Source organism: Macrosteles quadrilineatus, unplaced genomic scaffold (genome assembly GCF_028750875.1).
Source record: "Macrosteles quadrilineatus isolate MER2022 unplaced genomic scaffold, UCM_ALF_1.0 Scaffold_2__2_contigs__length_208266976, whole genome shotgun sequence".
NCBI lineage: Eukaryota > Metazoa > Arthropoda > Insecta > Hemiptera > Cicadellidae > Macrosteles > Macrosteles quadrilineatus.
This window is the reverse complement of record NW_026542595.1, coordinates 68,286,672-68,314,157: the sequence shown is the minus strand read 5'-3', so window position 1 is coordinate 68,314,157 and position 27,486 is coordinate 68,286,672. Positions and strand designations below refer to the sequence as shown.

The 27,486-nt window shown below is 36.6% G+C and overlaps 1 protein-coding gene across 1 annotated transcript; it reads left to right on the top strand.

The window, feature by feature from the left end:
* The first annotated feature begins 16,570 nt into the window (after window positions 1–16,570).
* On the top strand, window positions 16,571–18,762 carry LOC128984377 (uncharacterized). Its single transcript, XM_054403692.1, has 2 exons — window positions 16,571–17,404; window positions 17,746–18,762. Exons 1-2 carry the CDS (start codon window positions 16,571–16,573, stop codon window positions 18,760–18,762), a joined length of 1,851 nt encoding a protein of 616 aa, XP_054259667.1.
* The last annotated feature ends 8,724 nt before the right edge of the window (window positions 18,763–27,486 follow it).

Genomic DNA, 27,486 nt, shown 5'->3' with positions numbered 1-27,486 from the left:
TTAAGGTATCTTCGCGTTCTGATGAAAGATTCTTACAAGGGGTCGATTGTCAGTTATTAGCTTGAAGGGTCTTGCAAACAGGTATTGATGAAAATACCCACAATGAAGATTAAAGCCAAAGCTTCACGGTCTAGTTGTGAGTAGTTTTGCTCAGCTTTTGTCAGAGATCTGGACCCGAAAGCAATAGGACGTTCAACTCCTGAAGGGTCGATGTGAGAGAGTATTCCTGCAACACCTTGAGGACTGGCATCACAGGCAAGTTGAACAGGTAAAGCTGGATAAAATGGTGTTAAAACTCGTTTACTGGCAATTTCTTTCTTGAGTCGATCAAAAGCTTCAGTGCATTTTCTGTTCCAGTAGAACTTAACATTTTTTTACTAGAAGTTGTCGCAGTGGCGCAGTGAGGGTTGAGAGATTAGGAATGAACCGTGAATAGTATGTTACCATTCCTAAGAATCTTCTAACTCCTTCGATGGATGTGGGCTGTTTCATTTTGATAATAGCGTTGATCTTCTCTGGTGATTTTAGAATCCTGTTGTGTTCAACAACATGACCAAGGAATTCGATGCGTTGTTTAAAGAATGAGCACTTTTGACGATTGAGGTGAAGGTCATATTTCTGAAGTTGTTTGAGGCAAGCATACAGGTTGGATCTGCATTCTTCCATTGTTGACCCATGTACTATGATGTCATCAAAGTAAAATTCAGTCTTGCGGATGTCTCGAAGAATTTGATGGATGATGCGGTTGAATTCTGCAGGTGCTGTTTTTATGCCGAAAGATAGTCTATTCATTCTGTACGTTCCTCGGTGGGTTGTTATTGTTTGTATTTCACTGGATTGATCATCAACTAAAATGTGTAGATATGCCTTGTATAAATCCAACCTACAAAAATATTTTGAGTTTCGTAGGCTGTTCAATAACTCTTCTGTTTTCTTGATTGTGTATGAGGACTTTGAGGAATTTCAAAGGAAATTTCCTATGACCGAGTTTGACACTTTTCTGGAGCTAGAGAACATGTTGGCCACTAATGAGGATAAAGTAAAAGAATTGGTGAGTACTCATTATCTTTGTGCATTTCAGGCTTGTTCATTTTTTTCACCTCTCAATTAAGGAAAAAAAAGTTGATGCTACAAATGTAGCAAGAATTGTACACACAATCAACTGTGTATAAAATATAATTCACCCGTTGATTTTGTTGTGCTAAAGAATTAGGCTAGTGGAATCTTAAACGATTCTTTTTCTAAATCCTGGGCCCAAATACTTGTCATTGCATTGCTTTTGCTTTAGTTATCTAATCTGTATATAAACCAAGATTCACCCATTAGCTGTGTAGTCAAATTCCCATATTCCTACAGTATTTATTATACATTAAGGTCCTATAATCTTAATTAATTACAAACAGATTTGTAAACTAACAATTTTCCATCCTTGTTGAAATTAAAACATTCTTTTGAATAAAAAAACTTGTATAACCAAAAGATATGTTCATATAAGCACGAATCTTGCACGTGCCCTAATATTACCTGCTTATATACACAGAAATACAGACATTGACACAAGTGTGAATTTGTTTCAGGTGTAGTTCGTCAAAACCACCCGACAACATTCGATTTGAAAACTTTCGAAAAAAAAACGAGTGAATGGTTCCGCCAAGCAGAGACAAGAATCTACGTGAAAAATAAAAATGTAGGCCTGCAGATGAACAATTAAATAGTTATTTCTTGACTGTTCATAGTTGTTTCATTTATACGTTCCTTTAGAAAGTATGTTAATAAACAACAGAAAAAAATGTTACCTATAAAAACAACTTATTAGACTTGAATGTATTACTTGTGATTACATCTGAACAAGCATTTTTATGCATTTTCTAAAAATTTTTTATTGCACAAGTATTTTTTCATGTATATAAATTTAGATAAGTCTAAATGTTACTACAAATCTATTATTATTTGTTACTACTATTAATCTATAATTATAGATTCAAAGTTGGTATAAAATACATATATTTACCTAACCCGCCTTGTTAAACTTCCCTATCCCGTGATGTATACAACTTCCTTACTTCTCGAATGATGTAAAGTTGAAAAAAACTCACTCGGTGATGTAATGAAACCCATTTAGATAACATTGAGTGCTTAACTTAAAAAATTATACCTCTATGGAGGCATCGACGTTCAACGTTAGAAATCAGCTGTGCGCTTGAATGTTATTGTTATGCTTTAAAGTATTTTCCTAACCTAGCTTTTGTTTGTAAAAGAACGTTACTGTTAGACGACGAGTGAAATGGATAATGAAAAATATTGTACGTAAACCCATGTATATTGTCGGGTCAGGTAAAATCTTGTACGTTACACGTTGCGCAAGAGCTTGTTTACATCTCTTAGGTGAATTATGCAACTCGCTTCCGCTCGTTGCACAACATTCACCTGCGTGATGTAAAAACGCTCTTACTACAGTTGTAATGTAAATAGCCATTACATATATTTTTATACATTGTAAATATGTATTATATCCATATAAAGGGCGGACATATTGACAGATATAATACGTATTATTTACTTTGATATACTTTATATAAGTTATATACTTTGGATGAAAGTATAAAATATGTATTACATACATATTTGTGCTGCATGGGCAGACAGTGCCATCATGGACATTCAAAACTATTATGGGTTAGCCATTCGTAGGAATACTACAAGCCTAGATGACATGAAGAAGGCAGTTTGGGCTGTATATTTCCATATCCTCTCTTCAGATGAAAACCATCTGCATTAATATCGTCCTAAGGGTGCGGAGAGCTGGTGCAAGTACCAAAGAGCGAAGGCGAACAGAGATATATACCCACGAAGATCACTTTCACCTCCCTAAGGTAATTATGGATTTAATAAAGCCTATTGCCTCGCCAGATCTGTTGAAGAAAGGCTTACATGGCGGTACACAAAATCAAAATGAGCCCGTCAATAATATTATTTGGTCGCGAATCCCGAAATCAACATTTTGTTCTCAAATCCACACTAGTTATGGGGGTTCATGATGCCATAGCTAGTTTTAACCAAGACAACGTCGTAAGATGTTTCATTAGGCTACAAATCTTGCAACAGCTTGATAAGGCTAATGACAAAAATGACGAGATTCGTAGTAATTAGCCATAGGAATTGACGTTAGATGAAATAATCGAAAGAAGCCCACAATTCCAAAAAGTGGATATTTTCGTCAGAAAATTTTAAAACCAAAAGAAAATAAGCCTACCCATGAAACGATAAGAATCCACCTTCTGTTGCCGAGAGATAAGCCTCCACTTATCCTCATTAATAACCTCACCAAAACGACCGTCGTCCTCATCGAAAAAGACAATTTTCGTCCCAGAAACGGATTCGAGAATTGATGAAAAGGACATCGCATAACTGTGAGTAAGGGCTTATGTATTTACTTTTCTGATCTGTATTTGATAACAATTTTAATCTCATTAAAAGCCTAATATTTTTTGTCTATTTTAAAGGAATGTTAAAAATAATCCTAGCCAAAACATTTAGGTTAATTTAAATACAAATTTATCAAGCCATCCTGATTACCCTCATATCATCGCCAATCGTGAATAATCAGATTATTACTATTTTTAGGACTTTACAAGATGCTGTATGCATAAAATTAATTAGGTAAGCACATTATCTTCATAGAGATATTCTTACAAATACGCTTGTAGATAAATCCAGAAAGTAGGTATAGCCTACATTTAAATTTTATTCTAGTTTTCAACTGCACTAAAACATACGGCTCAGGAAACACACTGAATCTAAAGAAGATAATGTGCTTAATGCTTAGCTATCACTATTATTTTAGTTTGGTAAAGGGTAAAGACAAAAAATAGTCATCATCTTGTTTTTTTCTTATTAAACTATAAATATTTTTAAAATATTTTCAAATATTTTTTTTTTGTATTTCAGACTGAATGGGATGATATTCCCAGCGACAAACTAATCCTTCCCAAAAATGTGAAAAGTGCCAAAGCCGGGGCTCACAATATGACAACAATATGGGATCCCTTTTGAGGGATCCAGAAACTCTACACCTTTTCCAATTGTATTTCAGAAAGTATCACTTTTATTTCAGAATAGTCATTTGTATTTCAGAATCGATCAATTGTATTTCAGAATAGTCAATTGTATTTCAGAAGTGGTCAATTGTATTTCAGAATGGTCATTTGTATTTCAGAAGTGGTCATTTGTATTTCAGAATATATCAATTGTATTTCAGAAAATGTCAATTGAATTTCAGAATATAGCAATTGAATTTCAGAAATAAAATAAAATAATTTTCAACGGTTGGCACTACTGTTTTCAACCAACTATGTACATCTGATGTACTGTGTTTTGTTACTACAGAACACTTGATTGTATGAAATAAACATAAACAAATAATACATTGTTGATCTGTGTACCAGTGCTAGGCTATGCTTTGAGCAATATCTTTTTAACACTGTAATAATTTAATTTTGTTTACTTTGTAATTTCTTCGTAGGGTTTTTTAAAAATTGTTTAAGAATTCTACTACAAAAAATGGAGCTTAAAGATAATTGTGGCATTTGCATTCATTCAATGTTAAGAAAGCAAGTGATAAGACTTATTCCATGTAGGCACTTATTACATGAAAAGTGCTATAGAAATCAACTAGCAATCGCAGAGATGGAACAATGTCACGTTTGCCGACAGGAAATCGAAGAGACAGAAAATGTGATAAGAAAGGTTTACAAAAAAAACTGTGAAGAGGATAGGAAGAGGATTGTTAGCTGTGCTAACAGGGGAGAGGATTGGGTGGCACTTTGTAATCAACTGAATGTAAACTATAAAACCGCTTATGAATGGGTCAGGTCTGGAGAAGAAACGCCAAAGTTGAAAGGAGGAAAGAAGCCAAAAATACTTTCTGAGGAACAAATTGATCAAATCATAGAATGGGTTGAAGATGACTGTCAAATCAGTTTGAAACAAATCAAGAGGAAAGTTTTGACTACATTTCACACTGATATAGCCATTTCCACAATTGGCAATTATCTCGAGGGGAGACTCTGTAGAATGAAATCAGTTCACACTGAGCCCATTACAATGAACTCAGAACAAAACAAACGTTTGCGTGCGGAATATGTGAGAAACCTCAATCGATATATTCAAGAAGGTAAACAGATCGTCTGGTTCGACGAAACTAATTTTAATTTATTTTGCAGACGTAAACGAGGGAGGGCCAAAGTGGGTGACCGAGCAATTCAAACCTTACCAGCAAGTAAAGGGCCAAATGTTCATTTGATTTGCGCAATATCGGGTACTGGTGTCTTGTGCATGGAGCGAAGAAGAGGATCTTTTCGGAATCAGACAGCAAATGAATGGCTCCAGACTATGCTCCGAAGATGGCAAGAGAATGGTAACGAGCTTAAGGACCTGGTAGTCGTCGTCGATAATGCTCCTTGCCACAGCAGGTTGGAGGACGTCATAACTGGGACAGACGCAGTGCTGCTGCGGTTGGCGCCATATTCACCTACGCTGAACCCAGTAGAAACAATCTGGTCGAAGATAAAAGCATTTGTGAAAACCAACCTAAGAGTCCCAAATGTCAATCCCCCTGGTGTTGTGGAACAAAGACTCGTGTATCTGGAGGGCATCGTCGACCAAGCCATGAACACTATAGTTGGTGGAGACTGTGCTCGTGCTGTCCAGCACACATCTGTGCATCACCCTGCAGCGCTCGGGATGGATAACATGCAAGTTGGGCGTTGACAATAAAACATTGTTAGTGTATGTACTTTTAACATAAAACTTTTTAAATGTAGTTTTAAGCCATGTTATTTTTAGCTCATTCTTAAAGTATTTATAAACATGTTACAAAATGTTTTTTTTTTTTATTATGTTCCCAGTGTAGCTGTAGTACATATTGTAAATAAATATTCTTAACTTTGTACAAGTCTTCTTATTCACTGTAATAGTAAAAATGGTCACGTTAAGTACCGTAAGGTAGAAGATAAAAAAAGTGTAAAATCTTAAGATTGAATGGTAAATGAGAACAGCTGAGACAAGAACATTTGAGTTTCCCATTCTGAAATACAATTGACTATTTCTGAAATACATTTGATTATTTCTGAAATTCAATTGACATTTTCTGAAATACAATTGATATATTCTGAAATACAAATGACCACTTCTGAACTACAAATGACTATTCTGAAATACAAGTGACACTTTCTGAAATACAATTTGACGATTTATGAAATTAACTTGACACTTTCTGAAATACAATTGGAAAAGGTGTAGAGAAGAGGAGTGTCGCCGGACGCAAATCAAACGACCACAAAATTTCAGTGACGAAAAATGCTGACTCCTCAAAAATTCGACAAATTGAGAGAAAAGTATTACTTAGGAGATAGTGAATATGTAAAAGGTGAGAAATTGGAATATGTAGGGCATGTGCAGAAGAGAATGTGACCACGACTGAAAACGCTAAAAAAGCATCTGTCTGGTCAGAAAATCGGAAGATGGGAAAACGGTTGGAGGCCGCGGTCGATTAACAGACAGTGCCATCATGGACATTCAAAACTATTATGGGTTAGCCATTCGTAGGAATACTACAAGCATAGATGACATGAAGAAGGCAGTTTGGGCTGTATATTTCCATATCCTCTCTTCAAATGAAAACCATCTGCATTAATATCGTCCTAAGGGTGCGGAGTGCTGGTGCAAGTACCAGTAGTCCAGTCAATAAAGGGAGAAAAACAGTGGATGTCGGAACTTTCTCTGGTAAAGCTGAATTTTCTCCCAGAAGTAGATCACTATTAGAGAGACATTTTCTCAAAAGTCCCCGAAAATTCTAATGGAGCTTCCCCCCCTACCCCACCTTTAAGTTTAAAAATGTAGAGTTTTACGTAATCGCATACAACTTTTTAACCAAAGTTATGTTAAGTTTATTTTATTTACAGTTTTATTCCCTGATAGATATTCTACAACTTTTATAATAAGATAGTTTATGATAAGTGCAGAGGTTTTTCCGTAAACTAACGAAATGTTGTAAAAAATATTATTTTTTTAGCCGTCTATCTAAGTTTTTGCAAAACCACATTTTTATTCGTCCCTAAATGAAAAAATGCTTCATATAAAAGTTATAGCACATATATTCCTGAGTACATTGATATATAAACATATACAGTTATGTGTATTAATCCACTAGAAACATGGAAAACAGTAGCTAGATTTTGAGCGCGTGAGCGCTCGGGAGTCGGCGGGCCGAAAGCGTGAGCCGACCGCGCCCCTGGTATGCGAAGAAGAATAAATGTGTTATAATTTCCTAATACAATTCTTAATGCATTTAACAGCGCCCGTTTGATCTAACTTGTCAGGGACTGTATGGGAAAAACTTTATTAGCTATATTTCATGTACTTTTAACATCTATATCAAGTACATCCTACCACTTTTATACACATTTTATAACACAGTACATTAAACAAAATTTTAACTATAACCAAAAATACTACTTAACCGAATCTTCAAAGTAATAATTTGAGCCGTCATGATAAAAGTATCAAGTTGGCATCACCGGCGCGGGGTCAATGACTCCTTATCTCCCCCTGACATAGGCATAAACACAGTGTCAGTTCAGTTTGGTGGCGCGTCAAGTGAGTTTCATCGGGTGAATTTCGATTTTATCTTTTGTACTTGAGTGTTTTGTGTGTGACAATGTAAATAATTAAGACAGTGGTTACCATGTAGAGTGGAAAGTTGAAATAAATTAGGACTCTACTGTGTTTTCAAGACGTAGCAATTTAGAGTGAGTAACTAGACAAATAATTTTTAAAACCTTAAAAGACAATGGTTATTTTAGTGAAATCGAAGATTGTTAAAGTATATACTAAAGAGATTCCACAATAACTTTTAATTGATTATTCTGAGACAGTTTTTACATTTTAATTGTTTGATAACCTTGTAACAATGGACACGTTAAAATATTCTTGTGTTTTTTGTGGGGAACAATTAGAAACGAATACTGTGGTGGTTGAGAAGGGGCTAAAAACTATTATTGAAACAAGTTTAAGACTGAATGATGGATTAAGTGAAAAGTTAAAAGGTCAACAAAAGATAACCGTTCACAAAAAGTGTAGATTAAACTATACACGGCCGACAACAGTTCTAGCAACTATCAGAAAATCTGAGATCCCTAATATAAATCTACCTTCAACGTCATCATTGCCACCATCTGTTTTAAGAAGTACCGAAGAGCGATTTGATTTTAAAAGTGATTGTTTTCTATGTGGAAAAAATGCTAAGATCGATACAAAAGCCCCTTCACAACGTAGAAAGCCAATACATCTGGTAACAACAATAGAAATAAGAGAAAACATTTTAAAAAAATGTGATGAACGGGAAGATCAGTGGGGGGAAAGGGTTAAGACCAGACTTCTCAGCGTCAGTGATCTTGTGGCACCTGAAGCAAGATATCATAAATATTGCTACAGGGATCTTTTTAAACCCAAACCAACACACGCGTTAGCTAGCAGTCATCAGACACAGCTAAAAGAATCATTCTACAAATTGTGCAAACATATAGAGGAAAGTGATGAATGTCAGTTTACGTTGAAGGAACTGCAAGACCTTCTAAAACAGATTTCTTGTTTACAGGAAACATATTCAGATCGTCACCTAAAAAATCTACTACAAGAACATTTCAAGGACCGTTTATTTATTTCAAATATAAGTGGGAGAAAAAATGTATTATGTTTGTCTGATTATGCACACAAACTGGTTGACCAATGGTATAAAGAAAGAGACTCGGATCATATGTCAGAACGTTTGCGAATAGTGCGGGCTGCCGCAGATATCATAAGGGAGGACATTCAAAAAATGACATACAATAATCAAACATATCCAACTTTAGATGAGATCAGAGCTGGAGGTGATACTCTAGTTCCAGAAAGTTTGAAAACCTTCACAAGTAGGGTTACAAAGAAGAAGACAGGCAATGGGCTTAAAACAGAGTGAAAGTGTACAGTTATAAATCATGCTATCATTTCTGCGGTAAGACCTAGGTCGTTTTTGTCCCCTGTCCAAACCGGAATAGGATTAACACTACATAGGCTTTATGGTTCTAAACAGGTACGAGTGTTGAGACAAAGGTGGAGGTAGAAAGAATCGCGTCAGGAACATTTGTTCCCGAAACTGTTCGTATTCTTTCCTATGCAAGAATAAAAAACCGGAGTGGTCTCTCAAAAATAATAATCAAGGATATTGAAGATTTGAAAAATGACATAGCAATCAAATGCAATACAATGAACGCAATGTTTCCTATCAATGTTTTGTGGCTAGCCACTTCAAACATACAGCCCGGATGGAACGGTTACATGACCTCGGCAATGAGAACACAAACAGACTGCGAAGCTACCTACATATTAGGGGTTCCATTTGTAAACATGGACCCAAGTAATCCCTCCACGATATATTCAGCTATTAGCTACGCTGCACAGGAATGTAAGAAGCAAAATCGCAATTGTATAGTTACATTTGATCAACCCTTGTACTTAAAGGCGTCTGAAATAGTAGCATCAGCAAATCCTGAAAAAGAGGTTTCAAAAATTATTTTAAGATTAGGCGGGTTTCATCTGTTGATGTCATTTTTGGGTTCTGTTGGTAAAATAATGGAGGGGAGTGGCTTGGAAGAATTATGGGCAACAGTTTACGGCCAAAATACTGTAACTCACATGATGAACGGACATGCATATGCAAGATGTGTACGTGCATATAATCTTACTGCTTGCGCTCTTATAAACGTCATGAAAGATCAGTTTCCTGATATTAAAGAACCTCTTACAACTCTTGAGACATTTTCAAAGGAGCTCCTTGAAAATAAACGCAATGAAGCTGAAATTCTCGAAGAACCAACTGTAAAGGCAGCATTGAATCAATTTAATGAGTCTTTAAATAATGTGAAAACGCTCAGCAGGACAACCAAGCTGTGGATAAATCTTCTTAAATGCATTGACCTCATAATGATGTTTATTTACGCTGAAAGATCCGGTAATTGGGATCTCCATTTAAGAACTACAATTGAAATGCTCCCATACTTTCACGCTGCAGGCCATCTTCCATATGCCAAATCCGCACATCTCTATGCACAAGAAATGACTAAACTTGATTCTAAACTATCTCCACAAGAATATATCCTCTTTAAACAACAGGGTCATTTCACCATAAGAAGAACGGGTAAATACTGGTCTGGAACGTGGACTGACATGTGCATTGAACAGGGTTTGATTCGTCCTATGAAATCCGTTGGGGGCCTAACTCATGGACGAGGCATAACCGACAGCACTCTATCTAAATGGGTCCTTGGAACACCATTTTTCTTAAAAATACACGAGGCTGTGGAAGATTATTTTGGGACATCAATTCAGTACAATGAGCAGCATGTCGAACTTCGCGTGTCTAGACGAGAAAGAGATTTGTCGGACCTGCAAACATTTACAACATGGTTCCAAACACACAATCCTTTTACAAAACTATCCGGTGAATTAGTTTCATTGACCTCTGGATTCGTGTGTGATGACTCGATAAACTGCGATGAAGCTTATGATGTCGGTCTCTCAGCCATAGCCAAGATGAAGGGAACAAGCTTCCATGATATCAAACTTCACAGGAAGGATATGGTTAAGACTCAAGCAGTGCAGAAGTCAGCATTGGTACGATCAAAGCAAGTTAGTGTGAATTCCCAACAACTTTTTAACCGCATTTTCTGTGTGTGCGACAGTCCCGGAAAATTGAAGACTTACTTAGAATTTGAACTGGCTCCTCGACCACCTGCTTTGTTTGATGATGTATCCTTACGAAAAGGAACAAAATCGTCTTTGATGAAGGTATTTGAAGAAGGTGTCACTGACGTAACGGACCAAAGTGGTGCAACTTACGTTTTGGACGGGGGATTTCTTCTACACAAAGTAGCGTGGCCAAGAAATTGTTCCTATGGCGTCATCCTAGAAACATATTGTAAATAAGTATGGATCTAACACAATTGTAGTTTTTGATGGTTATCCAGATGAGCCAACAACGAAAAATGAAGAACAAAACAGAAGAGCAGCTAAAAAATCTTCACCTGACATAGTTTTTGATGAAAACACAGTTTGTGTTACTGGAAAAGAAGAGTTTTTAGGAAATACTAGTAACAAGAAAAAACTGGTACTAGATTTGGCATCTGAAATCAGAAAACGAGGACTACAAGTTATTATAGCGGAAGATGATGCTGATGTGCAGATTGTTATGACAGCAATTCAACAGCAGACAACTAGGAAGGTATTTGTTGTTGGAACTGATACTGACTTAATAGTATTACTAACGGCACTGGCTCCTGAAAGTACTTGTATATACTTCTGTAAAGAGAAAGGGGGAGCAGTACCTTTAACACTGTACTACAGAATCGCCACTCTAATAGAAAAGTTTGGTGACCATCGTCAGTTACTCCTGTTTTGTCACGCTATGACCGGATGTGATACCACATCCAGCTTTTATGGAATGGGCAAATTAAAAGCAATAGAATTGCTCACATCAAAACCTGACATTCAGAATACAGCGAGGATGTTTTTGGATGCTTCAACAACCAAAGAGGACCTTTTGATTGCTGGCGAGAAATTTGTTTTGTGTTTTTATGGGTTAGGCAAATACTCAAATCTGAATGAAGCCCGTTACTACAAGTTCTTGACAATAACAAAGAAAAGTTCTCTTAGATCAAATTTTGATCTGGCAAAATTACCTCCAACGTCTGAGGCGTGTAATGAACATTCGCTGAGAGTATTTTTGCAAGTTCAAAAATGGTTAGGTAATGCTCTTGATTCCACAAATTGGGGTTGGAAAATTGAAAATGTAAAAGAAATGAGAGGAACCAAAAAAAACATTAAAACCAATTCCTAACTCTAAGCCATTTGCTCCAAACGAACTCCTGTACTTAGTCTCATGTTCATGTAAACAGGGGTGCGGACAATACTGTGGATGTAGAAAAGTGAACCTGAGTTGCACTGCAATGTGTGAACACTGTAGTGGCTTATCTTGTCTAAATTCACAATTGTATTCAGAAGAAGCTGTTGAATTTTGTCAGACAGATTAATTTCTAAATCAAAGAAACATGATAATTGACAGAAAAATTATTTTTATGAGATATGATAATAATGACTTGTAAATATGAAATCAGTGTATACAGGGTGATTCAAAATGAATGACCAAGTTTTAACGCTTTATAACTTTTATACTATTAAACTTACCGCCATAAAATGCACATCAAACGAAAAAGCAACTCAAAGAGTTTATGCCTTCCAAAGACACATCATTTAACAAAATCGATCCAGCAGAACTGTAGATTTTATTGTACAAAGTTAAAAAGTAATCCCCAACTTTTTTTATCACTAGAAATTTGGAGGTTACTTGACGTTTTTGCAAATAACTTTTAAATGGTGAGGAAATCGACCGAATTGGAAGGTAATATTCCGAAAGAGAATAAAATTTCCTACAATCTACTATTATGCACTTTTTGAAAATACTCAAGAAAGGTACCAAAAAATGGCTCAAAATGAAAGAAAAATTGAAAATCCCCGTCTTTAATGTAGACAATAAACTTAGCAAACATTAAATTTCACAATTTTTTATTTTAAGCCAAATTTAAGCTACATTTATTGAGTATTTTCAAGAAATGCATAATAGTAGATTGTAGGAAATTTTATTCTCTTTCGGAATATTACCTTCCACTTTGGTCGATTTCCTCACCATTTCAAAGTTATTTGCAAAAACGTCAAGTAACCTCCAAATTTCTAGCGGTAAAAATTTGGAGATTACTTTTTAACTTTGTACAGTTAAATCTACAGTTCTGCTGGATCGATTTTGTTAAATGATGTCTCTTTGGAAGGCATAAACTCTTTGCGTTGCTTTTTCGTTTGATGTGCATTTTATAGCGGCAAGTTTAATAGTATAAAAGTTATAAAGCGATAAAACTGGGTCAATCATTTTGAATCACCCTGTATAATATTTGTGGTGGGTGGGAGGTCCGTGATGCTGTTTTAAAACACGAGTTAGACAGTATAGTTCGTAATTTAAAACAGCTGCCGGTTTAGCCAGTCCGGGACACGGCGGGTCCATAGGTGGTGGATAATGGAATGGCCTGATATAACAAGGCTAGGTTAAATCCCCCGAACCAAAACTGGCATACAAATGTGTACAATAATTAATTATTAATGAAATTAAAATCCCAATTTAATAATGACACAATCAGGAAAATATTTTATCTGGTCATATTATTTTTATGTCATTTTCATTACACAAACCTATTTATTATATTTAAAAATTAAGGTAGGAACATTATAGGATAGTACGATTATATAAGTGTTAAAAATAGATGTTATAATTTCAATATTAAACTCTAATCGAATAGCATACGTGAAGATACCGCGCCTTTCCCCCGACGCCTGCCGACTCCCGGGCACTCACGCGCTCAAAACCTAGCTACTGTTTCCCATGTTACTAGTGGAGTAATACACATAACTGTATATGTTTATATACCAATGTACTCAGGAATATATGTGCTATAACTTTTATCTGAAGCATTTTTTCATTTGGGGACGAACAAAAATATATTTTTGCAAAAACTTAGATAGGTGGCTAAAAAAATATATTTTTTTACAACACTTTGTTAGTTTACGCAAAAACTAATGCACTTATCATAAACTATATGATTATAAAAGTTGTAGAATATCTATCAGGGAATAAAACTGTAAAAAAATAACCTTAACAAACTTTTGGGTAAAAAGTTGTATGCGATTGCGTAAAAGTCTACATTTTTAAACTTAAAGGGGGGTAGGGGGGGGAAGCTCCATTGGAATTTCGGGGACTTTTCGGAAAATTGTCCTCTCATCAAAGTCTATCACCCTTGAAAAAATCAGCTTTACCAAAGAGAGTTCCGACACAAAACCTTTATTCACTGGGCTACAGAGAGCGAAGGCGAACAGAGATATATACCCACGAAGATCACTTTCACCTCCCTAAGGTAATTATGGATTTAATAAAGCCTATTTTTGTAGACCTTGTCTCGCCAGATCTGTTGAAGAAAGGCTTACATGGCGGTACACAAAATCGAAATGAGCCAGTCAATAATATTATAACCATCTGCATTAATATTGTCCTAAGGGTGCGGAGAGAGAAGCTCCTAAACCCTGACTTGATCATGCTAGGTGGGGCCCCGGTCTCTGATTCTGGAATCCGCCATGTTAGAAGTTTGTGAATGTGATGTGATGTAACATCGATCGAATTGTGGATGTAACATCTAACTTAACTCTAAGTGAAATCTAAGTTAATGCGGGTTTGGCATTAATTAAGATTTTGTGATAGTTTTGATACGCCAACTGTGTAATTCGTTACATGATTTAGGCTAATTTATAGGTTAGGCATAGGCCTATTTAACCTAGGCTAATTCGTATTTCTGCCCTAGGCCCTACACTAATTAAACATGGATACAAAGGCACAAAAAGAAGAACTAATCAAAGTGTTGTGCCCAAGCACTTATCAAGCCTACCAGTGGCTAAATTTCAACAGAAACAGATTCACAGGCTATATATATGGGCCTGTGATGATTGAGGTAGGTATGTTCTTGATAGATTTAACCCCGAGTTTAACGAAACAGGTCTAGGCTAGGCTATTTTGTAGGTTTAGGAAGTCGTTTACCGCATCTAACTTAATTAACTTTGTGGTCTAACTTAAATGAATCTGGTACCCTAAGGGATCGGACTAACTTAAGTTAACTTTTAGGCCTATTATGGCATGTTAGGAGATAGGCCTAGGCTACTTAGCAGCCATAAGTTAGTTCTATAGTTACTTTGAATGATGGGCCTCGAAAATATAGCCCACATGTAACTTGTGTTTAAACCTATCGTTAAACAAGGCCTTAGGCCTAGTTGTCCATTTTCAGAAGAGGGCCTTTACTAGGCCTATTTTAAGTTTCCCTTAACGAATAAATTGTTCTCAAATGTGCACCACCTGGTATTAAGAGAGTCGTAGGTAAATATCCACCTTGTGCATAGGTACCATGTTCAGTCTTCGGCCGTTAAGTTAAGTTACCTCGTCAACTGGTAATATCATTTTAGGCCTAACTCGTCTTGCTGCTACCTGTAAGTAGCCGAAACGGCACTTTCCTGTTAACACGTTCGCTGCTGAGCGCTAGATGCCCGGGACGGACGGAAAATAGGATGCTTGTGACGAGCTGGTTGATCCAATGAAACGTTAAACAACAATGAATGGCGACGTTCCTAGCTCCTGGCGCCGTGGCCCTGCTGAAGTTGCGGAACGTCCGTATTAGCGAACGTGTTAAAGGGAACATTCATTATTACTGATGATTTCTTTTAGATATATTGATTTTTAAAATTTGATATTGGCCTATCGATATTAACAAATTGAAACTTACCAGCTGACAACTACGATAAATAAGTATTGTTCAGTAGCAACTAACAATAAAAACATATTTTATTAAAATTAAACAGTTCTAAACTTACCAATTATCAAACGGAATTTTGAAACGGTAACTTAGCCTACAGCAAGTTGATTAGGGCCTACTTATGTTAGGTTAGTTTAGAATAGTTTCATTTCTTTATCCAATAGCCCTATTTAGGCTTATTTTTGTCTAAACAAGATTAGTTCTTAATCCTATTCTCTAATACAAGCTATAACTCAATAACTCGGTTATTGAACCAAGTGTAACGTAGGCATTTGCTATGTCTGTTTGTCTGTCTGTCTGTAATTTAAATACGTTTGAAGATATGAAAACAGATGGAATATGGATCGTAAAGGAAAACAAAAATATAGATATAGGTATCGAAAAGAAATCATCGATAATAATGAATGTTCCCCTTAACAGGAAAGTACCGCAGAAACTCCACGGCATTGGCCAGTTTTGTGTAGAAGACATTCAAGTTAGAGGTGGGAACGAAGTACTGTAATCGTTACTTTGGAATCGTTACATGGTTGATGCGAAAGGAATCGTTACTGAAGTATCAGAGTACCGGTTCCGATTACTTCGTCATAGTAGCAAAATCGATGTGCCTGGAATCGTTTAGAGAAGATGATTCCACGCCGTTTCGATTCCGTAAATGAGTCCAGCTACCAGCTTGCTTGACAAGCGAGATAACCCCATTCCAACAGTTCAGTTCAGCCAACACTATAATACTGAAACTACAAACTACTGAACTAACTCCGCCCCCGCCACGCCCCCGTGGGTTGGGTACACCTCGTTCGAAACATAGTACACAGAGTGCAGCACAAATCAGCCTACCTGTCAACCTGTGGCGCTACTATCGTTAGTTTTGAGTAATTAGAAGCTGGCAAATCTGTCAAAATGAACCACAACATTACGCCATTACGCATACTCTGAGAAAAGAGACGAGATATATTTGTTATTGTTTTAACAGTGGTCTTATTCAGTTTCATATTATAACTAGACATTAGTGTGTGGTGTGTGTTTATAGTATTAGCATTTATTAGTTAATTATAGTGTAGGCATATGTATATGTTGTAAATATGGATTTCAAACGGAAGAAAACAAGTGAACTTTGGACTTTGTTTGATCCTATAGACAAGGACACAGCTTTGTGTAAACAATGCAAAAGTAAGTTCTCCTTGCGAGGTTCTACCTCAAACTTGAAAAAACATATTCAGAGGAAACATCCCACAATTAATTTAGATTTTGCTACCAATCGCGCACAAACGACTGGGATAATAAATGAAGAAACGCCTGTATTAATTATTGAGGCAGGCCCCTCCTCAGTTCCTTCATCTACTACTGCTGTTGTTGTAAGTGAACCGGCAGAAGAAACCACTGCTAACCTAAACCTTCAAGTAGAACCTGTAGAATCCTTAGCCCCAGCTCTCAAACCTAGCAGTGTTAAAAGGCAGGCTACACTAGCATCATTTGTCCCTAAGAAAATTACAGTCGGCGAGAAAAACAAAATCGATGGTGCTATTTTAAACATGATAGCGTCCGACTTCCAACCCTTTACAATGGTCGAAGATCAAGGTTTTCAATCACTTATGAAAGTGTGTGCCCCTAATTATAAAATACCATCAAGGAAATACTTTTCCAGTACTCTTTTACCAGCTCGATTTGAAGAAAAAAGAGAAGATTTAATAAACAAATTAAAAGAGGAGGCACAATCTGTATGCATAACCACAGATTCGTGGACTTCGCCTGTGAATGACAGTTACACGGCAGTAACTGTCCATTACATCGACGGGAACTTTGAAACAAAGACTTATTTGTTGGAATGTGCAGAGAGCAACTCATCTCACACATCTCAATATTTGGCAAATGAAATCTTGCGAGTGGTGGATGAGTGGGGACTTGACAAACAAAGTGTCAATCGTGATTTCAGACAATGCCTCAAACATAACTTCGGCTATAGAAAAGGTGTTAAAATGGAAGCATTTTGGGTGTTATGCCCACAAGATCAACTTAATCGTACAGGATGCACTCCAGGTTAGTACAATCAAAATATCAATTTATATTTTAATGTCATTAATATTAATATATGAAGATATGTTTGACAGTTTGAGTTAGGCCTAGGCCTACAGGTGCCCCTCCAACAGAACGAAACCGTCTACCCTACCTAAAACCTATAGGCTATCCAGGTAGGCTATACAAAAAACATTAGTACACAGTATAATGTGACGTGTCTCAAAAATGCATTTTGTTCCAGGATATTGACACATTGTTGAAAAAAGTTAAAACCACCGTGACATTCTTCAAGAGGAGTAACGCTGCTACTCAAAAACTGTTGAAATATCAACAACAAACTGGAGCTAAGCAGCCCAAAAAGCTTCTTCAAGATGTGTCCACTCGTTGGAATTCCACATTCTTCATGATGCAGCGCTTCTTTTCTCTCCAAGAAGCAATCAAACACGCGCTTGCTCTTGTGGACAATGACCTGGAGAAGCTCACCCAAGATGAGTGGGAAACAAGCAACCAAGCGTGTTTGGTACTAGAACCTTTTTTCGAAGTTACGAAAGTCATGAGTGCAGAAAACTATGTATCTGCGAGTAAGGTAATTCCAATTACCAGGGGGCTGAAATCCACTGTAAGCAAAATATCACTGGAAATCACCAATACTCAGGTAAAGAAATTGGTGACAAGTTTAATGAGTGGAATTGACAAGAGACTTGCTAATTTAGAAAAAAGTAGAACATTGGCATTGTGTACATTCCTTGACCCCCAGTACAAACAGCACATGTTTGAGGACTTCGCCACCCGAGACAATATCAAAAGACATGCCATCCAACTAGTCTCTGGTATGATTAGTAGTAAGGAACGGGTTGTTGAAACAAACGAAACCACTCCTCAATTAGACCTAGACAACCCCGATGATCCCGACGAGCCTCCGGCAAAAAAGTTTTCTATTTGGGATGATGTTGACCAAACAATTAGCCAAGCCAGGCCTGTTGGGACCCCTTACTCACAGGCTATTCAGGAGGTTCAGCGGTACTATGATGACACTCCAATACCAAGGAAGGAAAATTCCTTGTTGTGGTGGAAAAACCACCAAAAGGTATACCCAAACCTAGCTGAGCTTGCGAAAACTCACCTGAACATGGTTGCTACCAGCGTCCCCTGCGAAAGAATGTTTTCGAAGGCTGGTAATTTAATCAGCGACCGGAGAACGAGACTGTCAACGAAAAAAGTGAAGCAGTTGATGTTTTTAAATGCAAACTCGAAATAAGTGTATTTTGTTTGTATTGTACGAGTAATTGATTGTATAAATGTGTGTAATAATATACATATTTTATTAATGAATCCTATATTTTGGAAACTAATTTAAATTTTGTATTGATTGCTTTACAAACACAAAAAGTATTAATATAGCTTCTGTAAACATTGATTCAAAATCCATTACTGTAACTGGAATAAATCAGAGTCAGAGTAATCAATACCATGATGATTACGAGTGCAATCGGTCGATTGCGGCTACTCTGTAACGGCGGTAACGAAGTAATCGTTTGGAATCGGAACGGTTACTTGTAATGAGTCCACGAGTGTAGCTGGAATCATTGTAGCGGCTACATTGATGGACTCATTTAGCCCATCTCTAATTCAAGTTGAGCTGTTCATTACATTTATTAAATAAAAATAGACCAAATTAAGTTGGGTACACTCCCATATCTGTTGGCACAAACAACCGAATGAAAATATCGATCGATATATCAAGTTAAACAATCGAATACCGGTAATCAAAATTACTCATTCAATTGTTTGTGCCAACAGATATGGAAGTGTAGGTACCCATTAAGTTACCAAAGCCATTTACTAACTATTTATGGGTAAATCTATACTTCTGCAGACGCCAGACATCGCATCGTATCAATATAAAATGAAAATAAGTTAATGTGAGTGATCAATATTAAATGATAAGTTGGTAATTGTTTTACCAAAATTCATTATCCTCGTATAATAACGAGGATGGCCAATGAGGCTACAGCGCTCTGCAGAGGTCAGGTTGGTTAAAACTATTCAAATAACCTACAGTGGAACGGAACCTCGATCAGTTAGTGTATATATCAGGCAAGGATTAAGTTAATTTATATTTTTACAGATAAACTGTCATAATACTGTCGAAAGGGAGATTGAATCTGTCATTGAAACAGATTTAATGACACTTATCTGCGAAAACTCAAATGACATGAATTTATTCCTAAGAACAGTTCGAGATAACATGAAATTAAGGGAAAACTTCCCATATGATGATCACATGTAAGTACCTACCTAAGTTTATCAAAGGTAGCTGTGATGTCTGTCTGTGTGTGTATGTATGTGTAAGAATACCCAAACTCAAAAAATACTATCTAAACCAAATTGACTGAATCTTTACAGAAAGCTACATTATGTTACCGAGTAACATTTAGGCATACCCACGTTCCTGAAATCCATCAGGGTACGCTAGTTGAACATTAAATATATTTATTTTCATTTCAAAACATTTGGTGATAAAGTTTAATTAGTTGGTCAAGTGCTCTTTGTTTGATGTTTATAATATTTGCTTTGAGAGAACAGCAGTTATTAGAATAAAAATCCAAACCATGAAACACCATATAAAAAAAAAAAACATGATAGAATGTATTGGTATCACGGTATAATAAGGGCTCGCCCATTTAACGACAGTAAATATCGAAATGTGTCCGACTCCAATCAGTAGCGTAGCCAGGATTGTATCAAGCCGTTTTCACTAGAACTGTTTTCAATTCAAAGGCTCACTCAGCTTGAAAGATCTGTAATAAGATACATAGCTCTATCATTAGGCCTCTAGGCGCATGCTTACAGCTAATTTTCTCTTATTGGAACAAATGAGGAAAGTGTGAGATAGGTGTACTATAAGGCCTACACATATTTAAACATGGTATCTGGGTATCCAACCTAGACACCAAGAATTGTACTTGAATTCAGCATGAACCAAGGACTACAATAATCTCCAATAGCCAATTAGTCTCAATTCATTAATGGCGTTCCATTGGTTCTCTTTTTAAATCGTAAGTTAATCACGAGCACTTGAGATGATCACAGGAATTTTACTTTTACCGCCATAGACATTCACAGTGCACGATCACAGGAGACAATCGCTGTATTGCCAGGACCGTGAATATGCTCACGAGTGTTGCCACTACCCTGAGTGACGACCACGGTATTTCCGAGTTGCCATGATCTAAAAAACGATCACGTTATCGCCAACACCACAACTTTGTAAACGTCACAGTTTTTATTACTAAACCAATGACTATGACTTAACGTGTCATGATTGCGCGATACTACTGTAATTGTATTTTGAATATGACAAATGCAATTTAATGAATAAATTAATGTCCATTTATACAGGATTACGAGTTTTTATGGGTTAAATACTTCCTCTTTATTTATATAACAAATTATGTTAAATTATTAGGCAATAGTTTTTTGGTCTTATCATTGTTGTATGTTTTAGGTCAGTCCTGTTAGAAAAAGTAGTAGGTCCAGACCCTGTGCATAACTATTTATGCAAGAATTATAATTTACATGATAAAGATATGAACAATGAATTTGAACAGTCCTTATCAATCCTTATAAAATTCATAACTCTGCAAAACATATCTCTGATCACTGTCGTAAGATTCCCTTGTTTTTAGGCTCTTTGAGTGCTGCCTGAGCATTGTGACATCTATTAATTATTTGTCTGATAAAAGTTGAAATTTCCAAACTCCGTGATATTACGCTCCTGTGCTCCAATCTTGTTGGTTTGCGAACTTAGTTTGACGAATTTACTAGAGGTGGGCCGATACCGATATTCGATACCAAAATACTCTCGATACCTCCATACTTGCCTGTTTTGGGTTCGATACCGATACTGACACTGAACGGTACGAATCGGTGCGGATTAAGTCAGTTCAGAGCGGGTAAATTGCCGTTATGAATCCTAGCTGTTTGCCTACTTAGTAAAGACAACCTTATTGGCTAGTTTTCAACTCCAGGGATGATATTTGGTTTGGTTGATCACCACTGCGAGCGCTAGTGGCCTTGACATTTTAAAGGCTGTGTCACACTACACTACTTTACTAGCAGCTAGCGAAATAGCAGCTACTAAGTAGCCAATGTGGCATAGGCAGTAGCAGCTACTAAGAGTAGCGCGCTAGTGAAATTTTACTAGCATGGAAAGTTTAGTACAGTCAATCCGTATCCAACGTGGACACAATTGGCGTCCAAGGAATTTTGTCTGAAATATATGTTTTTTGGGGCGCTGAATCCGAATCTGAAGTTGTCCAACAAATATTTCTTGAGCGTTCCGAGATATTCGCAAAAAATAGCAAAATTTTAGCACTTTTTTCAGTTTTTATATTATAAGTCAAAAACTATGAATTCTAGCGAATTTTACCCTGGTACAAAATAGAAGGTGACAAAATTTCCTTCAAAATGCATTATTCACACTTGAAAATCGATTAGAAATAACCTCCGCTAGAGTGCATTGAAAATTGCTTATTTTGCTGAATTTTACAAAATGCAAGCTTTTGGTCTGATTTTAATATTAATCAGCAAATACCCACACCCTTCCACCCTATAACTATCTCATCCCCCCATCAAACCCCCCCCCCCACCCAATGTACTATACCATTCTCCCCCCCCCCTCATTCCATAGCGTTCTTTCTACTTTTCATGGGCGGAATGTGATAAATAATGTTAGAGAGGTAGGTTTCCATGGTTCTGATTAACATGACAAGGCAGTTGTTATCAATACTTTACTTTTCATGAAATGGCGACCATACAATCACTGTCCCAACAACACTACAACAAAGAATGACTATTATAAAGCAGTCTGAAAACGAGCTAAAGGTATCCTTGAAATTCAAGCTAAGTCTTTATCCTTCGTCATTATTTCATAAAGGGTCCACAAGGAAAGGAAAGAAATCGAGGCTCTACAAATCTTTTCCTCATTTGCCTGATTTGAAATACCAAAAGACACTCAAAATGTTATATATGGAGGGTCTCTACTGCACAAGGTGGTTTGGGAGAATAACTGGACCTGATGAGGTTGGTGCTCTTTCATAAGATAAATAAAACGGCACTACTCCAACCCCGTGGTATCTTTTGTCGGGTACCCCGATTATCCTATGACTAAACAAGCTAAACGTTTGAGAAGGGCCATCAAAAACACTCTGTGGAAGTGCTGTTTGAAAAAGGAATGAAACCAGATGTTTCTCAAGGACATTTCTTGGGGAATGATCGAAATAAGAATCGTTTCATATATCTACTTATCACAACACATGTACGTGTACATCAATACAGCCATCAATCTGTCTGCTCAAAGCAGCTCAGTCACTGATGTTGTAGGAGAAGGTATCGACCTTCTGATGCTACTAGTGGGCTTAGCATCTAATCTAGTGGGGAAGGCTAAGGGTTTGAAGGTGCTGGACAAACACCCCCATCCGTCTTCCCAGCTAGCCCTTTTTAGGACCCCTTCTCATGACTTCACCTTTAAACAGGACTCAGGCAGTAGAGTCATTCTTAGCAGCCTTATACGGGGAAACCGTCAGACACCTGGACGACCTAAGGTACAAGGTATACAAGACAGTAATTTTAAAGAACTTTGTATAAATGAAATCCACTTACTTTCCCAAACCACCTCGTGCAGTAGAAACCCTCCATATATAACATTTTGGGTGTCTTTTGGTATTTCAGAATCGGGCATATAATAGAAAGATTTGTAGAAGCTCGAATTCTTTCCTTTCCTCGTGGATCCTTCTTGAAATATTGACGACGGATACGGACTTAGCTTGAATATCAAGAATTTCTTTAGCTCGTTTTCAGACTGCTGTATAATAGTCATTCTTTGGTGTAGTGTCATTGGGTTAATGATAACAACTGCCTTGTCATGTTAATGATAACCATGGAAACCTACCTCTCTAACATTATTAATTTCGCTCAAGAAAAGTATAAAGAACGCTGTGGAATGAGGGGGAAGAATGGTATAGTACATTGGGTAGAGGGGTGTGTTTTGATGAGGGAATTCGGGTTGAGATAGTTATAGGGGGAGGTGTGGGTGTTTGCTGATAATAATTAAAATCAGAGCAAAAGCTTGAACTTTTTTAAATTCAGAAAAATAACCAATTTTCAATGCACTCTAGCGGAGGTTATTTCTAATCGATTTTCAAGTGTGAATAGTGCATGTTGAAGGAAATTTTGTCACCTTCAATTTTGTAACAGGGTAAAATTCGCTAGAATTCATAGTTTTCGACTTATAATATAAAAACTGAAAAAAGTGCTAAAATTTCGCTATTTTTTGCGAATATCTCTGAACGCTCAAGAAATATTTGTTGGGCAAGCTCAGATTCGGATTCCTCGCCCCAAAAAACATACATTTCAGACAAAATTCCTTCGACGCCAATTTTGTCCACGTATGGTTGATTTTTACAACGGATTGACTGGACTAAGTTGAACATGTCCAACTTTCCGTGCTACTAAACTGCGCTAGTGAGTCACGTGACCAACTAGCAGCTATCAAGTAGCGACTGTCGCCCAGTGTGACAGCTTCAATAGCAGACTAGCGGCTACTTGCACCACGTGCTGTCTGCCTGATTTGTTTATCCTCGTTCATTTTGAATAATTTCTGAAGTAATCATGAGTGATCCGAAGTGGGGTGGGGGAGATGTGATTAATTATTTAACCTGTATAGGAAATAGTAATTAGTCATAGGAATTGACGTTAGATGAAATAATCGAAAGAAGCCCACAATTCCAAAAATTGGATATTTTCGTCAAAAACTTTTATAACCAAAAGATAATAAGCCTACCCATGAAACGATAAGAATCCACCTTCTGTTACCGAGAGATAAGCCTACACTTATCCTCATTAATAACCTCACCAAAACAACCGTCGTCCTCATCGAAAAAGACAATTTTCGTCCCAGAAACGGATTAAAGAAATTGATGAAAAGGACATCGCTTTAACTGTGAGTAAAGGCTTATGTATTTACTTTTCTGGTCTGTATATGATAAAAATTTTAATCTCATTAAAAGCCTAGTATTTTTTTTGTCTATTTTAAAAGAAAGTTAAACATAATCCTAGCCTAAATATTTAGGTTAATTTATTACCCTCCTATCATCGCCAGTCGTGTACAATAAGATTACTTCTATTTTGAGGACTTTACAAAATGCCGTATGCATTAAATTAATTATGTAAGCACATTATCTTCATAAAGATATTCTTACAAATACGCTTGTAGATAAATACAGAAAGTAGGTATAGCCTACATTTAAATTTTATTCTAGTTTTCAACTGCACTAAAACATACGGCTCAGGAAACATTTGCATCTATAAAAGATAATGTGCTTAACGCAATAGTAATTATCTTTTTTTCTTATTATAAATATTTTTAAAATATTTTCAATTATTTTTTCTTTGTATTTCAGACTGAGTGGGGTGCTATCACCAGCGACAAAATAATCCTCGCCAAAAATATGAAGATTACTCCCTAGCAAAGCATTTAATTATCTATGGAGGTAGTGTTCAAACAGATCTTACTGAGCCTGCTTAGAAATGTGTCAAATATACTCATAACCTGTACCGTAAGTGAGTTTAATTATCTTTAACAAAGTTGATGGGAGTGCATGGATAAATTTTGCCTATTTAAATTATATTAGCTGTTAGCCCGTACTACGTACGGGAATCAAGTAGTCAATTTTCAAACTGAATATAATTCAGAAATGCTAGTTTACACGTATGAAGAAAAATTCTGGCAGTTTTAATATAGAAAACTTCTTGTTAATACCAAGTGGCCATCCAATTCTTTCGTCTGATAATAGGCATATACGATATGCATTTAAATCCGATCATTTTACAATAAAACTGCAATTGTGTAAATTTGAAAAGCCTTGAAGTGAGATTTGCGGTCGATTCAAACACACTGGTTTAAAGTACAGTAGCTACATACCACCTTTAATTGCATATTATCACTTACTTTGGGCCTACCTTATTTTACCTATGGTCACCGAAACCTAAAGAGGATTTGGCCTCCCATTCTCTTCCATCCCTTGCCTCTGCTAATGTTGATCCAAGTCCGGTGAAGTATTTCATTGTCATCTGGATTTGTGTGCGACGATTCAGTCAACTGTGACCAAGCGTATGACATTAATGCCATTGAGAAAATGAAAGGTAAAAATTTTGGGAGAGCTCAAACTTCACAAAAACTCAAGCGCAACAAAAACAAGCTAAACTAAGATCAATAGAAGTTACTGTAAATAGCCAACAGCTTTTTCATCGCATACTGTGTACCTGAGATAGTCCCAACAAAATGAAATCGTATTTAGAATATGAATTGGCTAAACTTTCTCTTTCAATTTTTGATGATGTATCACTAAGGAAAGGGTACGAAATCCTTTTTTGATGAAGATGTTTGAATATGGTGTCATTAAAAAGCTTGATACAAACGAAGCTACCTATATTTTGGACGGGGGGTTTTTATTGCATTACGTATCATGGCAAAAGAATATTTCGTATGGTGATAATAATAGAAAACTATTACCATTTTATTCTTAGTAAATATGGAAGAAATGTTATAATTGTTTTTTACGGGTATCCTGAAGAGCCTACTACCAAGAATGAGGAACAAAGCAGAAGGGCAGCTAGACATTCATCTTGCGACATATCGTTTGAGAAAAACACAGTTTGTGTTACTCCCAAAGAAGATTTCTTAGGAAACAGATCAAACAAAAGGAAATTTACTCTGGCTCTCGCATCAGAGCTGATGTCCCATGGCCTCAATGTAGTGATAGCAGAAGAAGATGCCGATGTAGATATTGTAAATACAGCCATAAACCAAATAACCCCAACATCTCAAGTCTATGTTGTTGGTTCAGATACAGATTTGATTGTTTTGTTAACTGTGTTGTCTCCTGAACGTGGAAATATTTACTTTCAAAAGGAGAAAGGCGGTGCTGCTCCATCGACAGTGAATTATAATAGCAATTATGAGTAAAACTAATTGTTAAACTAAAAGCGAAACAGGTAAAACATCGTACGTTGAATTTTCAGGGGTCACCAACCGACAGCCCGCGGGCCACATCTAGTCCGCGGTCAGTTTTTATCCGGCCCGCGAAGGTAACTGGAAAATAATTTTTTTTACATATTTGGTATAGCCTAGATCGATGATCGTCAAAGTTGCGGCAACATCCGTAAGTAAATTTTTTAGTCTCGGTTATATCGTTATCGTCACCGACGGTCGCGGCAATAACATTAAGTAACTAAATTGAAATAATCATTTAAGCCTCCTTTTGTTATGACAAAGTATAAATATAGCAAACACAGTTTGTGAACCCTGTATACAACACTTTTGAATAAAAATCATCTAGATTATAAAAATATGACCCTATCTACATTATAGGGTCTTCAAAAGTATAACTATTAGGCATACAAATCTGAACGTATAGTTTTTAGCTATGAGTGTCATATAACATTTTCTTAGTCAGGCCCGTGATTTCTTACTTGCAAACAAAGTATATGCACGTATATACAATGAAAAGGGATTTAGCCATTGATGAAAGCCTTTGTCAAACTTCGAGCTAGGCTGTCTTACGTCCAATTTAATCCTAAAAAAAGGGCGCGATTTGGAATAAAAATCTATAAGCTGTGTGAAAGCTCCAGTGGGTATTGTGGAGACTTTAAGATTTATACCGGCGATGACAAGACCCCAAACGTCCCTGCTAGCGAAGCCGTAGTCATGCAATTGGCCGAATCGGTCTTAGATTTAGGCCATGTATTGCTTATAGACAACTGGTATAACTCCCCTGGTCTATGTCAACGTTTACTTCAACGCAGCACACATTGTGTAGGAACAGTAAATCTTGAACGAATCAATATGCCTGAAGATTTTGACAATGCCTGCCTGGAAGTTGGAGAGGCCATGAGGCGGAGTAAGGATGGTATCCTTGCG

What these genes read in the sequence shown, in the direction of transcription:
- LOC128984377 (XM_054403692.1), top strand. Translation starts at nt 16,571, where the DNA reads ATGGATTTCAAACGGAAGAAAACAAGTGAACTTTGGACTTTGTTTGAT. An exon ending in GGGGACTTGACAAACAAAGT is followed by an intron (nt 17,405 to 17,745) that starts GTCAATCGTGAT and finishes ATTTTGTTCCAG; the next exon opens with GATATTGACACATTGTTGAA.